The 15,159-nt window shown below is 50.6% G+C and overlaps 1 protein-coding gene across 1 annotated transcript in view; it reads left to right on the forward strand.

The window, feature by feature from the left end:
• Myo1h (myosin IH) overlaps positions 1-15,124 on the forward strand; it is a 32,102-nt gene extending 16,978 nt beyond the window's left edge. The window contains exons 17-31 of the mRNA XM_048342788.1: positions 359-464; positions 1,011-1,128; positions 2,156-2,269; positions 3,650-3,726; positions 5,341-5,409; positions 7,147-7,231; positions 7,708-7,867; positions 8,251-8,334; positions 11,667-11,760; positions 11,917-11,972; positions 12,569-12,704; positions 12,840-12,910; positions 12,999-13,093; positions 13,922-14,021; positions 14,599-15,124. Coding sequence (XP_048198745.1) covers positions 359-464; positions 1,011-1,128; positions 2,156-2,269; positions 3,650-3,726; positions 5,341-5,409; positions 7,147-7,231; positions 7,708-7,867; positions 8,251-8,334; positions 11,667-11,760; positions 11,917-11,972; positions 12,569-12,704; positions 12,840-12,910; positions 12,999-13,093; positions 13,922-14,021; positions 14,599-14,622 — 1,389 coding nt within the window. The 3' untranslated portion in view covers positions 14,623-15,124. The remainder of the gene's footprint in view (positions 1-358; positions 465-1,010; positions 1,129-2,155; positions 2,270-3,649; positions 3,727-5,340; positions 5,410-7,146; positions 7,232-7,707; positions 7,868-8,250; positions 8,335-11,666; positions 11,761-11,916; positions 11,973-12,568; positions 12,705-12,839; positions 12,911-12,998; positions 13,094-13,921; positions 14,022-14,598) is intronic.
• The last annotated feature ends 35 nt before the right edge of the window (positions 15,125-15,159 follow it).

Below are 15,159 nucleotides of genomic sequence, written 5' to 3' on the forward strand. Positions count from 1 at the left end.
ATCATGGAGGCTGACAATGACGCTGCTGCTCACGAGGATTTGAGCCAGCAAAGCATCCTGGGAAGATTTTTTTGACAAACCTTGGGCTTCTTGGGTCAGGACATCTGGAGTTTCCACCTACTAGGCAACACAGTGGCTGGGTGTGGTAGTGTACACCTGTGATCCCAGCACTTGGATTGCAGGAAGATCATGAGCTTGAGATTGGACTGAGTTAATATGGGGAGATCTTGTCACAGAAAAAGGCAAGGAAGAAGGGGGCAAACCAAGTAGCAATGTGCTGAGAGCTTGGGCCTAAGGGGTGACACGCCTTGCCCTCTCTCTAACTGATGTCTCCTCCGTGCCTTTTCTTGTTCTGCAGGTGGGGACGCAGTTTAAGAACAGCCTGAGCAGCCTTCTAGAAATTCTCATCTCCAAGGAGCCTTCATACATCCGCTGCATCAAGCCCAATGAGCGGAAAGAGCCCAGTGAGTGCCCAGACCCATGCGGTGAGGGGCGCCCCACGTGGTGCCATATTCAGTGCTTGGCCGGCAACAGGAGCAGCCCAGCCCAGCCAGGCAGGGGTCAGGCATGGGGAGACAACATGGCTCTCTCTGCAGGCAGCACACAGCCTTCCAGAATGGTCCACAACTGGGGTATTTTCTAAGCTCTTGCCATGGCCTATAAGGAAGCTGTACAGCCAGAGGCTTCTAGGGGCTTCCAGAAGCTTCCAGAGGCTTCCAGGGGCTTCCAGAAGCCAGGCAGGTGCAGCAGATGAGCGAGTAGGCTGAGTGGAGGAGGCTGGGGGGAACTGGAGAGGGCACAGCCTGTCCCACAGGCCAGCAGTGTGGGCCCCTTCCCCGCCAGTGGTAGCTGCGTGGAACTCTGGCCCCATGGGGACAGGAGAAAGCCCACGGCTAGCTTTCCCTGTCAACTTTCTCCAGCTCAAAAGCACCACTGGGACCCACAGCCGTGTGGCCTCTGGTGGGTCAGGGTTGAAATGGAGCCACGGGTCCTTTCCTGTCCTCCCTAAGGCAAGTTTGACGACTTCCTCATACGGCATCAGATCAAGTACCTGGGGCTGATGGAGCACCTGCGGGTGAGGAGGGCGGGCTTCGCCTACCGCCGCAAGTACGAGCATTTCCTGCAAAGGTACCGTTTGCTTTGTTGATCACCTACTACGTGGAGACCTGGGATATGAAAAATAACACAGGACTGCTCGGAGAACTCGGCTCAGATCTTAAATTTCGGGAACTATGAGAGCAAAGCAAAACAAACAACACCAACCTTAGGGCACCTCCAAACAGGCCGTTTTCTTCTATTTAAGTCCTAACTTCCAGTGGGCCAGGGCAGAGCGACTGCGCAGGCCTACCAGCAGGGGGCAGGCCGAGCGGCCCTTTGAGTCTCCATTGGTGATGCTGGGTTGTGGTTGTTGCCTCAGCCCCTGGGCTGTCAGCAAGGGTGGGGTGGTGGGGTGGTTAGCAAGCTCTGGAACAACTCAAGCTTGGGTCAGGAGGCTCCTCGTGTTTCTTAAGAGCTGTAACTTATTTCCTGACCTGTGATGGAGGTTTCCGGGCAACCTGAATGTCTGCAAGGGGAGGTGGGGGGTGGGGGGGAGCTTGTAAGTGTAGTGAGGATCACACACATGCACACACACACACACACACACAAACTCCTTGCACACAAATACTTCTTGCATGATGATCTTATGTGAATTTGTGCTCCTTAATCAGCAACACACTAACATCCTAAGACACTTTTGTAGGTCAACATGTATAAGTCATTCAACCTATTTTTTCTCTTCTTCCTCCTGCTTCTCCTCTTCCTGTCTCCTCCACTCTCTTCCGGTACTGGGGCTCAAACTCAGGGCATAGGCGCTGTCTACCACTTGAGCCATAGCTCCATTTCTGGCTTTTTGGTGGTTCAGTGAAGATCAGAGTCTCACAGACTTTCTGCCCAGGCTAGCTCTGAACTACAATCTTCGGGTTTCAGCCTGCTGAGTAGCTGGGGTTACAGGTGTGAGCCCCTAGTGCTCCGTCTCTCATTTCTCTCTTGCTGAAAACAAATCACTGAGTTTGAGGATGGTCACATGCCAGGGGTGGCTGAGATACCCTGGGGTGCTAAGGAGACCATTGAGGGGTTGCCAGTGCCTTCCACCTGACCTTCTCCTCCTGGCCAGGTACAAGTCCTTGTGCCCGGACACATGGCCGCACTGGCACGGGCCCCCAGGAGAGGGCGTGGAACGGCTGATCAAGTACATCGGCTACAAGCCAGAGGAGTACAAGCTAGGGAAGTAAGTGGCCAGGAACCACCCAATGTGGCCTCTTCTGTGGCACTTCTGCACCCAGAACTTGTGTGGGCTTGCAGGCAGCCGCCTCCACACTGTTTAAAAGTGGCTCTCATGGGTTCAGAGGAAGAGGCAATCCCAAAGTCCCTGTGTTCTGAGGAAGCAGTGGGGTGGACCCTCTGCCTCTGGGTGTCTAGATTCTTTCACTGTCCAAGTGTACGTGTGGCCTCCCAGAGGCCATTCTAGAACGCATGCAATATGACATTGACTTTAGCATTCCAGAAAATGGGGTTCTAGAACATTGGGCATCTTTAGGATGGAATTCATCACCACAGACCTGGAGGGAATCTTTGTTTTGTTTTTATTGCCATTCCAGGGGCGTGGACTCAGGGCCTGAGCACTGTCCCTGGTTTCTTTTTGCTCAAGGCTAGCACTCTACCACTTGAGTCACAGCGCCACTTCCGGCTTTTTTCTATATATGTAGTGCTGAGGAATCAAACCCAGGGCTTCATGTATACGAGGCAAGCACTTTACCGCTAGGCCATATTCTCAGCCCCCATGGAGGGAATCTTTGTATACCTTGAAAATGCTCAATTCAGTGGGTCGATCAAGATGGTGTGTGGGCTGGGACTGTGGCTCAAGTGGAAAAGCACTTGCCTAGCAATGGGAAGTCCTGAGTGCAAACCCCAGTACTGGGGGTGGGGGTGGGTAGTGTTGAATCTGGGCCATTAGTCATTTCGGTTGGGAGTTAATTTCCACTCATGGCTGCTGTTCTACTGTTTGAGCCACACCTCCAGGACAGAATTAATGCCCTTGCAAGGAAGTGCCCAAACCTGGAAGGGATCCCCTAGCCGGCCAGGTGTGAACACTGGGGGTGCCTCGGTCCCCCAGTGGGCTTTCTCCGACGACTCCAACGACTTGCATATGACCTCTGTGGCCCCACTGGCCCCTTTCTATCTTTGGGGTCCTATCTTTGGCCTTGTTCTGACAAATTACTATTTACCCGATTCTGGAGGTGGGAAGGAGTCCGGCCACCGGCATCCCCTCCTTTTGCCCTAGAAGGTGATGTTGGATCGTGATGCACTGCTACCCCCCAGTGGCCACTCAGGGAAGTTTCCACACTGGAGATGAGTGTGTGTAAGTTGCCGCTGCCTAGTGAGGTCTTTGAAACATATACCTGTGCTCTTGGTCACTGTTTAAAACCCACGCAGCACAGGTACCAATGGTTCACACCTGTAATCCTAACTACTCAGGAGGCTGAGATCTGAGGACCATGGTTCAAAGCCAGAAGGGCATGAGCTGCGGGGTTTACGGGAAAAATGACATTTTTTAACCAACACAGGTGGAAACCGACCAATTAATAATTTAAAATGTTTTTTTTTCTAGAACCAAAATATTCATTCGCTTCCCCAGAACTCTGTTTGCCACTGAAGATGCCTTTGAATTTAGTAAACATCAATTAGGTATGATTTTAAACCTGATTTGAGCAGACTGAAATGAACAGGTTTAGCTTGAGTGTCATTTAACTGGGAGAAAGATTCCATTTGGAAACCAGGCAGACAGTGCCTCAGTTCTGTGTACATTGAGACCTCTTGGGGTGCACGGCAGGATAGAAAACTGGAGGTGTCTATCCCCTTCCATGCAATCTTAAATCAGCACTTGCATGACTAGCTTCAAAGCCTATGGCCAGGGTATGTGTTGTGAATAGTGATTAGAAAAGCAAGACAGTGGCGTGGGTTAGGGAAGGTGCAAACAATAATCAGAACCACTAGAGGAGAGCCAGGCCCAGCAGCTCAGGCCTGTAATCCCAGCTACTCCAAAAGCTGAGATCAGAGGATTGTAGTTCATAGCCAGCCCAGGCAGGAGAGTCTGTGAGACTCTTATCTCCAGTTAACCATCAAATAGTCAGAAGTGGAGCTGTGGCTCATGTGGTAAAGCACTAGCCTTGAGCAAAGAAACCAAGGGACAGGCCCTGAGTTCAAACCCCAGGACTGGCACAAATTTTTTTTTTTTTTTTTTTTTTTTTGGCCAGTCCTGGGCCTTGGACTCAGGGCCCGAGCACTGTCCCTGGCTTCTTCCCGCTCAAGGCTAGCACTCTGCCACTTGAGCCACAGCGCCGCTTCTGGCCGTTTTCTGTATATGTGGTGCTGGGGAATCGAACCTAGGGCCTCGTGTATCCGAGGCAGGCACTCTTGCCACTAGGCTATATCCCCAGCCCAAGGCACAAAATTTTTTAAAAATCCACCAGAGGGGACCTCTCTCTTCCTGGAAGTAGGAGCTAGTCTGGGAAGTTGAACAACCCAAGTTGCCTTTGGTTTGTGCCCAGTGCTCGGGAAGGCCTTTGCACACTGCCTTGTTCTCAGAACAAGACTACAGAGGGGTGTCAGCACTACTATATATCAGGGAAAGTGAGGGATGTCGGTAGCTCGCTGAAGGCCCACAAGCACCAGAGCTGGGTGTGGAGGCTTGGGCTTGCTTACACCACCACACCACAGTCCTACGTTTAGCCTCTCCAGCAGCAGGTTCCTGGTCACCAAGGACCTGGCTGAGGCTCAGGTAAGGGTGTAGCACCTCTGGCCTGCAGGGGGCAGAGTCAGCTCCTGTGGCCCACAGGGGGCGGAGTCATCCCAGAGGGCGGAGTCAGCTCCTGTGGCCTGTAGGGGTGGAGTCATCCCACAGGGGGTGGAGTCAGCTCCTGTGGCCTGCAGGGGGCGGAGCCAGCACCGGTGGCCTTAAGGAGGCGGAGCCAGCTCCTGTAGGATGCCTCTGCTGACCTTTGAGACCCCCCCAAGACCTTGGCCTGGGGTGGGATCTCATAGGGGCAGTTGTGGTCCTCCAGCTCTGGGCTCAGTGGCTGTGTGGCCTGGGGTGCAGTGGCATCGTTGCCACCCGGGCCTGGGTAGGGCTGGCACAGGAGGTTGGCAATGCTGCCTGGCTTTGGAGGAGGGGGCCTGAGGATGGGCTGTAATGCAGAACCCCGGGGAGTAGAGGCAGGCAGAAAAGGGACCTGGGCATCTCTGGCTGGCCACAGGCACACGGAGGAAAGCCATCTCACCAAAGCTTCGTTTCATTTGAAGTTGCGAGGATCCAGGCCACGTACAGAGGCTGCCTGGGACGGAGGGAGTACCTCAGGAAAAGACAAGCAGGTAACAGGCGCACGGGGCCAGAAGGCAACCTTCCCTCTCTCCAGTTGGAATCCCCTGCACTCTCACCTGCCTGCAATGGAAACTTTGGTAGGACCTGGTTCTGGAGGCTCCTCTCATTGCTATCTGGCCAGAGACACCGCCATTATGGCTGGATTTCATCCATTTGGTAGATTTTACATCCATGCCTACTATGGGCGCACTTGCTCTGAGTTTTTTGCTCGGGGTTGGTGCTCTACCACTTGAGCAATTCCTCATCCTTCTGTCTTTTGTCAGTCATGGGGCTTGAACTCTGGGCCTGGGCATTGTCCCTGAGTCCTTCAGCTCAAGGCTAGCACTCTACCACTTGAGCCACAGCGCCACTTCCAGTTTTCTGGTGGTTAATTGGAGTTAAGAATCTCACGGACTTTCCTGCCTGGGCTGGCTTTGAAATGAGATCCCCAGATCACAGCTTCCTGAGTAGCCAGGATTACAGGTGTGAACCATCAGCACCAGGCTCAGCCTTGCTTTTTTGCTGGTTAATTTGAGGTGGAGTCTGACTTTCTTGCCTGGGGTTGGCCTTGAACTGTGTGTGATCCTCTGGATTTCAACCTTCTGAGTAGCTAGAATTCCAGGCACAAGCCTTTGGTGCCCACCTTTTATTTCCACATTTAGGGGATATTTTTTTTTTTTTTTGGAAAGGCTTCATTCAGCACCTTGCAGCCCCTCGCTGATCATTCTCAGGCAAGGTCCCCCACCCTCATGTGTTAGAAGTGACCTGTTGAATTTTGTTTTCCTGTTTTTCTCCTGTTCTGCCATCTACAAATGATCACTGAACCATATGTTCCCCTAGATTACAAGTTGGCAAGAGCAAATATCTTACACTTATGGGTCTCTCGCCATGTAGCTCAGATATAGCTCTAGACAGAATGCAAATGAATGGGCACAGATGTGTTGCAATCAACCTTTATTTGTATACTCTTGTAGGCAGCCTTGGGCCACTGTTTGCTGGTTCCTGAGCTACCTGTGTATTGCAGTCTCAGTTCTGTGGATGAAATTTGGGTCCGGGAGCTGGTGGCTCACACCTGTAATCCTACCTACACAAGAGGCTGAGATCTGAGGATCATAGTTCAAAGCCAGCCTGGGAAGGAACATTCCTGTGAGACTTATCTCCAATTAACCACTAGAAAGTTGCCATGGCTAAGTGGTAGAGTGCTAGCCATCCGCAAAAGAGCTCAGGGACAGTGCCCAGGGTCCAAGTTCAAGCCCCATGACTAACAAAAAGGAAAAAGAAATTTGGGCTATATCTGATGCTTGTCTGTTTCTGTAATAGACAATGCTACTCCAGAGAAAAAAGGCATTTAAGAATCTGTATAACCACAAGCTGGGGCATGGTTCACATGGTAGGGTACCTGCCTAGCGGACACAAAGTCCCAAGTTCAAATCTCAGTACCACCAAAAAGAATGCGAATAATCAAAGACATCTGAAAAGGCCTTAAAAATGAAGAGATAGGCCACGATCTAAAAGTTTTGAGTGTCCCAATTTATGCATTCCTGGTCCATGAAAAAGTGTGGTGTAACTTGCAGCTTCCCAGGGTGCCTTGCACTCCTTCTTCTTGGTTGGGCTATCTGAGCACCCCAGGTACGACCAGTGGCCACGCATCTGGCCTTGCATGCAGCAGCTGTGTGCTGAGTGTAGATGGAGCCTTCTGGAAAAGCCTCCTGTATCTCCACACACTAGCGCTCACCTCTTAATTCCAGCCACCACACTGGAAGCCTACTGGCGTGGAGCCCTGGCTCGGAGGGAGATCAAGAGGAGAAGGTGGGCCGTGCAGGTGGTAAGAAGGTAGGCTGGGGAGTGGGGCAGGAGAGGCAAGCATCTGGGCAGAAAGGAGGCCTGCCCTGCCGGCCTTCTCTTTGCCCCATGCCCCATCCAGGGGCTGACAACTCTGTGTGTTTGTGATGTCCCTCAGCCAGTTCAGTGTAGGGCGTCCTGGAGCTGGACGGGTGGAGCGGTGGGGAGATGCCAGGGCTCCGCAGAAGTTCACATGAAGTGTTCTGGCCCAGGAGCTGGTGCTGTGGAGACAGGCCAGGCCACGCTCCTGGGCAGCTTGCTTTTCAAGGAAAGCTGAGTCTGGCTCTTATGGAATACTCTGTTTGGCTTGATGCTGTTTCCCCCACTTCTCAATTGAAAATGATGTCAAGCTAGTTAACACAAAAGGCAGCATGGATAAAGCACAACCGTTCTGGCAGATCTAGCCGCTGTGGTTCCGTAAATTGAGGGAAAGGGCTGGAAGTGGTGCTATGCTCTTTGCTTTTGAGGTTCATCAAGGGATTCATCAACCGCAACAAACCACTTGGCCCTGACAACGAGGAGTTTATTATGTTCACACGTAAGAATTACATCTTGAAGCTCCGGTACCACATCCCGAGAAGTGTGCTGGACAAGAGCTGGTTGCGGCCCCCAGGCATCCTGGAGACCGTAAGGGCGGGTGGCCCATGTGCTCTGCCCGGCACGGGCCTGGGATGGGGCGGGTGGCCCATGGGCCCATGAGGGTGGCACCCAGGACACCTCAGCAGACCTACTGTCAAAGGCTCTGGGATCTTATCACAAAGCCAGCCACCTCAGAGCCATGTTCTACTTTGAGAAGCACTGGTTATACGGGCCTAGTGTAACCCCAACACCTGGTTGGCTGCGGCAGAGGGGGGACCAGGGCTTTGAGGACAGTTTGGGCTCTCCCGTCAGACTGGAAGTGGAGCTGCTCTGACTGTAAACTATTCACGCTGCACTTAGACCACACGCACATGGCTGTTCCTGAGCATGCGCAGAAGCAGGTGGGGAAGAAGGGTGTGTTCTCCACACAGGCTTCTGATCTGCTCCGGACCATGTGCTTGAGGAACCTGGTTCGAAAGTACTGCCGCGGGCTCACGGCTGAGCGGAAAGCCATGGTAGGAACACAGTGTCTTCAGGGTGGCAGGATGGAGCAGGGGCAGGGGCAAGGGCTGGCCGGGCCAGTGATCACAGACTAAGTTCACAAGTGCATGTCCACCAATCCACCTGCAAGCCAAGGGCCCGCTGACCCATGAGCTGTAGGTGAGGTCAGCATCCCCTTTCTGCATGTACATTACTGGAATACAGAAAGGCTACCGATTTTTGTGGGTTAATTTTGTATCCTGCTACTTTGCTGAAGTGGTTTATTAGTTCTAGGAGATTGGGAGTAGAGTTTTTTGGGTCCTTCAGGTCATGTCATCTGTAAATAGGGATAGTTTAATTTCTTCTTTCCCTATGTGGATCCCTTTAATGTCCTTTTCTTGCCTTATTGTTCTGGCTCAGGATTCCAGAAACTATGTTGAAGAAGAGTGGAGTGGGCATCCTTGCCTTGTTCTTGATTTTAGGGGAATTTTTTTTTTTTTTTTAGATTTTCCCCAATTAGTATGGTATTGGCTGTTGGTCTGTCATTTTATTATTTTAAAGAATGTTCCTTCTATTCCTATTTTCTCTAGAGCTTTTAACATGAATGGATGTTGTATTTTTTCAAAGGCTTTTTCCATGTCAACTGAAATAACAATATGGTTCTTGACCTTGGCTCTGTTAATGTGGTGAATTACATTTATCGATTGTTAAACCCGCCTTGCATCTATGGAATGAAGCCTACTTGATCATGATGTATGGTTTTTTTTTCTGAATTCTGTTGGCTAATATTTTATTGAGAAGCTTTGCGTTTGTGTTCATTAAAGAGATTGGGCTGTAATTTTCTTTGTTGGATCATTGCCTGGTTTGGGGATGAGTATGACATTGTCTTCATAGAATGAGTTTGGGATTTCTCCCTCTGCTATTTCATGGAAGAGCTTGAGGAGTGCAGGGATTAATTCCTCTTTAAAAGTCTTATAAATTCCATGGAGAATCCATCTGGGCCTGGGCTTTTCCTTAGTGGAAGACTTTTGATTATAGGCTTCATCTATCTCATTGTATGTTATTAGTTTCTTTAATTGATTTATATCTTCTTGGTTCAGGTTGGACAATTTGTATTTCTCTAGAAATTCATCCAGTTCTGCTAGGTTTTCCTTCTTTAGTGAGCATAGGTTCTGAAAATAGTTCTTTATGATTGTTTGGATGTCTTGGATGTTTGTTGTAATGTGTCCTGTGGCATCCTTTGCCGGGCTCAGGTCGCCTCCCCTGGCGCGGGGGGTCAGGCTCTACTCTACTCTAATCGCTCCCTTTCTCACCCTCTCCCCTGGTCACCTGACCCGCAGGTAAGGCCAGAGTAGAGTGGGGGGGCTCAGGAAAGACCTCAGGTGCACGCGGCCGTACGAGATCGCTTTACCTCCCTCCTTACCCATGAAGAAAGCCAGGCGTACGCGGATCTCAGAGACGCTTTGAGAGCAAATCTGATTTAATAAGGGAGTGGCTAGCAGTTGATATAGTAGGGGGCGAAGAGAGAAGGGGTGATCGATCAGAGAGCTGGCGATAGGCTGGTGAGCTTGTCATAGGACCCCCTCATGAGCTAAAGTCACTTGCTTAGCACCACCCCAGGGGCAAAAAGCCCGCGAGAATGGGGAGCACATGGGCTGGCAAGAAAGTTGGGGGGCTGTTCGCAAAGCCAGTTCTTCTGGTTCCGGACCCAGAGAATTGTGGCCTGCTTCCGCATTCCCCCAGGGCTGAAGGGCGGCGTCTTGGGAGCGCTCTCCATTGCCCTTCCCCCTCAAGGCCAAAGCTGAACCCCAATAATCCTTGATCTTGAGTCTCCTCTCTTCTCTTGTTAATCTTGTAAGTAGCCTGTAAGTTATTTTCTCAAAAAAAACCCCACGTTTTCATTTTTATGTAGCTTTAAATTTTCTCTATCTTGTTAATTTCTGCCCTAATCTTCATGATCTCTGTCTAGTAGCTTTAGATTTTTATTTTTTGCTTTACCAGTTTTTTAAAAATTCCATCATGAGATGGTTTACTTGAGCTGCTTCTGTTTTCTTGATGTGTGTATTTAGGGCAATGGACTTGCCCCTCAGCACTGCTTTTGCTGTGTCCCAGAGGTTCCTTTGTGGTTATTTTCATTTAATTGTAGGAACTCTCTAATTTCTTCTTTAATTTGTTCTGTGACCCAAGTGTTATTCAGTAATGTGCTGTTCAGTCTCCATGTATGAGTAATTTCTGCAGTATGCTTTGTTGTTAAGAACTAGATCGACTCCACTGACAATCTTCTTGTATTTGCTTAAGTTCGTGTGAACTATGATAGGATCTATTTCAGAGTATGTTCCATGGGGTGCTAAGAATGTGTATTGGGTCGTTGGTTGGACCATTTGGGATATGGTGTCATTTAGACTTGAGGCTTCTTTACTTATGCTCTGTGTGGTTGACCTATCTCTTGGTGAGAGTGGAGTATTGAAGTCTCCCACTACTATTGTATTTGGGTCTATCTTGTTCTGTAAGTCTGAGAGTATTTCTTTGATATATTAAGGTGCTCCATTATTTGGTGAATATAAATTGATGATGGTGATGCCCTTTACAGATTCTTCCCTGTATTAATATGTAATGACTTTGTCTTTTTTTTTTTTTTTTTTTTTGCACCAGTCCTGGGCCTTGGACTCAGGGCCTGAGCACTGTCCCTGGCTTCTTCCCGCTCAAGGCTAGCACTCTGCCACTTGAGCCACAGCGCTGCTTCTGGCCGTTTTCCACATATGTGGTGCTGGGGAATCGAACCTAGGGCCTCGTGTATCCGAAGCAGGCACTCTTGCCACTAGGCCATATCCCCAGCCCCTGACTTTGTCTTTTTGAAGTGATCTATTGTCAGAAATCAGAATGGCAACCCTGCCTTATGCTGGGCGCATTAGCCTGGAAGATCTTTTTCCATCCCTTCACTCAGTCTCTGTATTGTCCAGGTCTTGTGCTGTGGGGGTTTTCTGTTCTGGGTTCTGCAGCTGACATCCTGACGTCCCAGGTGGCTATGTGCCACTTATATGGCTTGGCGAGGGGATGAGGAAGGGTCTTCGTGATTTTGTCTGTGTGTGTGCCGTTTATGGGATTTTTTTCTTTTCTAGTTCCTGTGTCTGATTTTTCTGTTAGTCAAGCTCTTGGGAGGACTGCATGTTAGGACCCTTAACTCACTATTTGGTTGGAGCAAGCTGGGGTGATTCCCTATTGTTTTGGCGCCATCTTGGGGCTCCTCCCTTAAAAATATTTTGGCCAAAGCATTCTAAGGTTCCTATGGCAAATCCAGCCAGGGTACAGAAGCCTGGGCCTTGTGCTCTGCTGTCCCTTGGCTACCTTTTTAATTGTGTATTGCCAGATGCAGCAAAAGGCAGTCACAAGTGACATATTCAGGGGAAAGAAGGAAGGCTATGTGGAAAGTTTAAAGCAACCCTTTGCCAGCAGTCGCCTAGGTAAGTTCATTGTTTCACTGCATGTACGTGGCTTCCGGTTTCTGTAAAGCTGGGGTAGATGCTCGGCTCCATAGTACTTCTGACGCTTCAGCCTAGAGGGGCTCAGGTCACCTCCTCAGGGTGCTATTTAACCATGGCGCTGGGTTCCCTTGCCAGATGAAGGAGACATCAATCCCAAAGTGCTTCAACTCATTGGCAGCGAGAGAATCCAGGTAGGGGTGTTTGTTCTCAGCCTCCAGCAGAACCCTTCATTATGGCAGAGAGTGGGGTATGCTTTGTGCAGTGTCGGAGCAGGGTGAGGGGAGAGGGGGCTGAGGCTCTCAACTGTGCCATGGGAATTAGCTACAATGATGGGATGACTGTCTATCATCTCTTGCTGTTCTTTGGGTCTTTCACCCTAAAAAAACCATGTTTTTCTGTGGAATTGAGAAGTGAGGACAATGGGTTCATCCAGTAACAACCTAAGTTGGTGAGGGGTAGTGGGTGAACAAGCTGGTCCCCACAGTGGCTGGGAGAGTCTGGGTGCCTCTGATCATGTGTGGATCCGGGCTGTGGGGTGGTGTGCTTTGGCTGCAGCCCTCCTCCCAGGCCTGGAGGCTGCACTTGCTGGTGGCTCCCTAGAGAATGGGGGCAGAGGGATTTCTTCTCTACTGGCTTCTCAGAGTAGACCTGCTCAAGCCTTCGGAAAACAGGGCCTGGAGATCAGAATCCCAACCACAGAGAGCCCAGGCAGAGGGGAGCACTCTGGGTGCTTGGAGCAGCAGGAAGCTTGCAAGTGCCCCTCCCCCTCATGGTGATCTCCTTGCAGTATGCAGTCCCAGTCATCAAGTATGACAGGAAAGGCTTCAAGGCACGGCAGAGGCAACTCATCCTTACCCAGAAAGCAGCTTATGTGGTTGAACTTGCCAAGATCAAGCAGAAAATAGAGTACTCAGCATTCAAAGGTAAGTGGCCAACAGCCTCAGGGCTAATCCTGCCCGCCCAGGGCTGGCTCAGCCACTGGGCCATGCCCCTGGGCACCAGGCTTCTGTTAACATTACGCTGCCTGCTTCCTGGACACTAACTTCATCTGTCTCAAGGCATCTCCACCAGCAATCTGAGCGATGGGATCTTAGTCATTCACGTCTCCCCGGAGGACCACAAGCAAAAGGTGACTGGGAGGCCTCAGTGTCCCTGCTGTCTTGGGAGTTTTTCTTTCCATTTCCAGCTCTGACCGCACCGCCCCTGCCTCTCCACAGGGGGACGCTGTGCTACAGTGTGAGCACGTGTTTGAAGCAGTCACCAAACTTGCCATGCTGCTTAAGGATGATGTCATCAAGGTGGTACAAGGAAGGTAAGTGGCTGCATCTTCAGCTTGGGGTTCCAATGCTGATGGGGCCTGCAAAGTCAGTTCTGCTTGTGCCTGCCTATCTCCTCTGAGGGCTGAGGAAGTCCCCCTTGCCTTACCTGAAAGAGCACCTTCTTCCCTCCTTCTCCTCTCACCTCGGGCTCCAGAAAATGAAAACGAGGTCAGTGTTGTCCATAGCCCTCTGGAAGCCACAGTTCCCATCTCCAAAGAAGGCACTCATACTCATGTTCTCGGGGGCTCTGGGCTGGGTGCAGCCCCCACAGAGAATGCGGTGGGAGAGCTGGTGTGCACCTGCCTACCGACTGAGCAGAAAAAGAGCTACAGGTCCTCCAGAGTGCAAAAGGAAAGCATCTATCATGTAAAATAGCATATCCTTATTTAATTCAGCTCTGAAGTGATGGCCGCCTTTTGTATTTCTTGGGCCAAGCAAGCTGACTCCTGTTCTCAGGCCCAACAGCAGCTTCGGTGCTGCTCCAAGTATTTACAACCTAATCGGCGACTGAGGATGGGAGAGCACTGTGGAACGAGCTGTCCCTCTGTTGAAGTGGAGCGGGAGATACTTAGCATGAGCAGCGGAGATCATTTCTCAAATTGGTGCCTAGAACTGAATGTGTCCAAGTGATCTGAGAAGTAACTAGAAGTGTGAAAGTTGCCCCTTGTTCAAATGCTTTCTTTTGATTACATAAATTTGTAGTGAAACACAGTAACACACACACACACACACACACACACTTCCTAAAGGAGTGTCTTTTGCAGACCAAGGATGAAGGAAGTAATTCTCAGGAAGAGGAAGTAATTTGTCACTGTTTTCAGTTTACAGTTTTACATCAGTCCTGGGAAAGAAGGTACGATTGTTTTTGACACTGGGCCAGAAGAACAAGTGTATAAAGATAAAAACGGGCAGTTAACAGTGGTGAGTGGCTGTGCAGACAGCAGTCTTAAATGTCCTTTGTCCACCTTGTCCCCACATGGCAAACCCTGTGCCTGGGGCACACCCTTAGTCACGAAGAGCCCGAGGCCAAGACCCTGGGAGTCTGGTCCCTCCAGGTAGCATGAGTTTTGATCTAGTGCCAGGAAGTGGCCTGCTCAAAAGCAGAGAAATCCTTCAACTATATTTTGTGTCATGACAGGTGCAGTGGCACACAGCTATAATCCTAGGTACTCAGGAGGCTGAGATGAGAGCATGAGAGTCCAGGGCTGACCTATGCAGCCCAAGTCTCATCTAAATTTACATACATAAATTTAACCCATACATAAAGTGCCTTTTTAAACAATGTAACAAAATGGTCTCCCCTTCAAGAGCAGGTTAAACTGAGGGTATTGACTTTCCTGTTGACAAGTTACTATGCAGTCTTCAAACTGGTGCAGCTACAGGGTCTGCCTGCCTCCACCTCAGGCTAACACACTGCTGGGCCTCTCTGTGGAGGTGGCAGCATGGCACCTCACCCGCAGCACCTGGTGTGCAGCGCCTCGCGTGGCTCTTCCCCCAGGTGTCGGTGCGGAGGAAGTCCTGATGGGGGCTGGCATCTGACTGCTCCCATCACCAGCTGGCTCCGACTGAGCAACGTCCTGGGAAGCTACACCTTCAAGGAAGAATGCCAGCAGACTTGGAAAATCTGCTTGAGCCCCACATCTCCGTTAAAAGGCTCCTCTGGGAGCCGGCCTCCAGCTTTGGAGGATGGGTGGATGTCCCCAGCAGCCCTGCGCTCCGTGGACAGTCGGCATGTCATTACAGGGTGGGCAGGAGATTCTCCATGGAGACATGGCAAAGTACTGCCTAGGGCCCCACACAGCAAGTAAAGATTCCATCAAGCTACAAAACTCCAATGCAGCTTTAAATAAACAGAACTCACAAGTTTCAAGGATTTGAGCCCGGCTCTGGCTCTGGCTCCGGCTGTGCAGGCTGGGTCACCAGCCAGCTGTCACTGCCACTCTAGGCTTCCTCTCAGTGTTCAAGCACTGCAGGAAAACGACGTACCACTTCCTTCCCCCGTGCACACCCACAGGTGGTGAAGCCAGGGGTGGGGTTCCACCCTGCATGTCTGCAAAGA

The sequence above is a fragment of the Perognathus longimembris genome, chromosome 3 (genome assembly GCF_023159225.1).
Source record: "Perognathus longimembris pacificus isolate PPM17 chromosome 3, ASM2315922v1, whole genome shotgun sequence".
In the NCBI taxonomy this organism is placed as follows: Eukaryota; Metazoa; Chordata; class Mammalia; order Rodentia; family Heteromyidae; genus Perognathus; species Perognathus longimembris.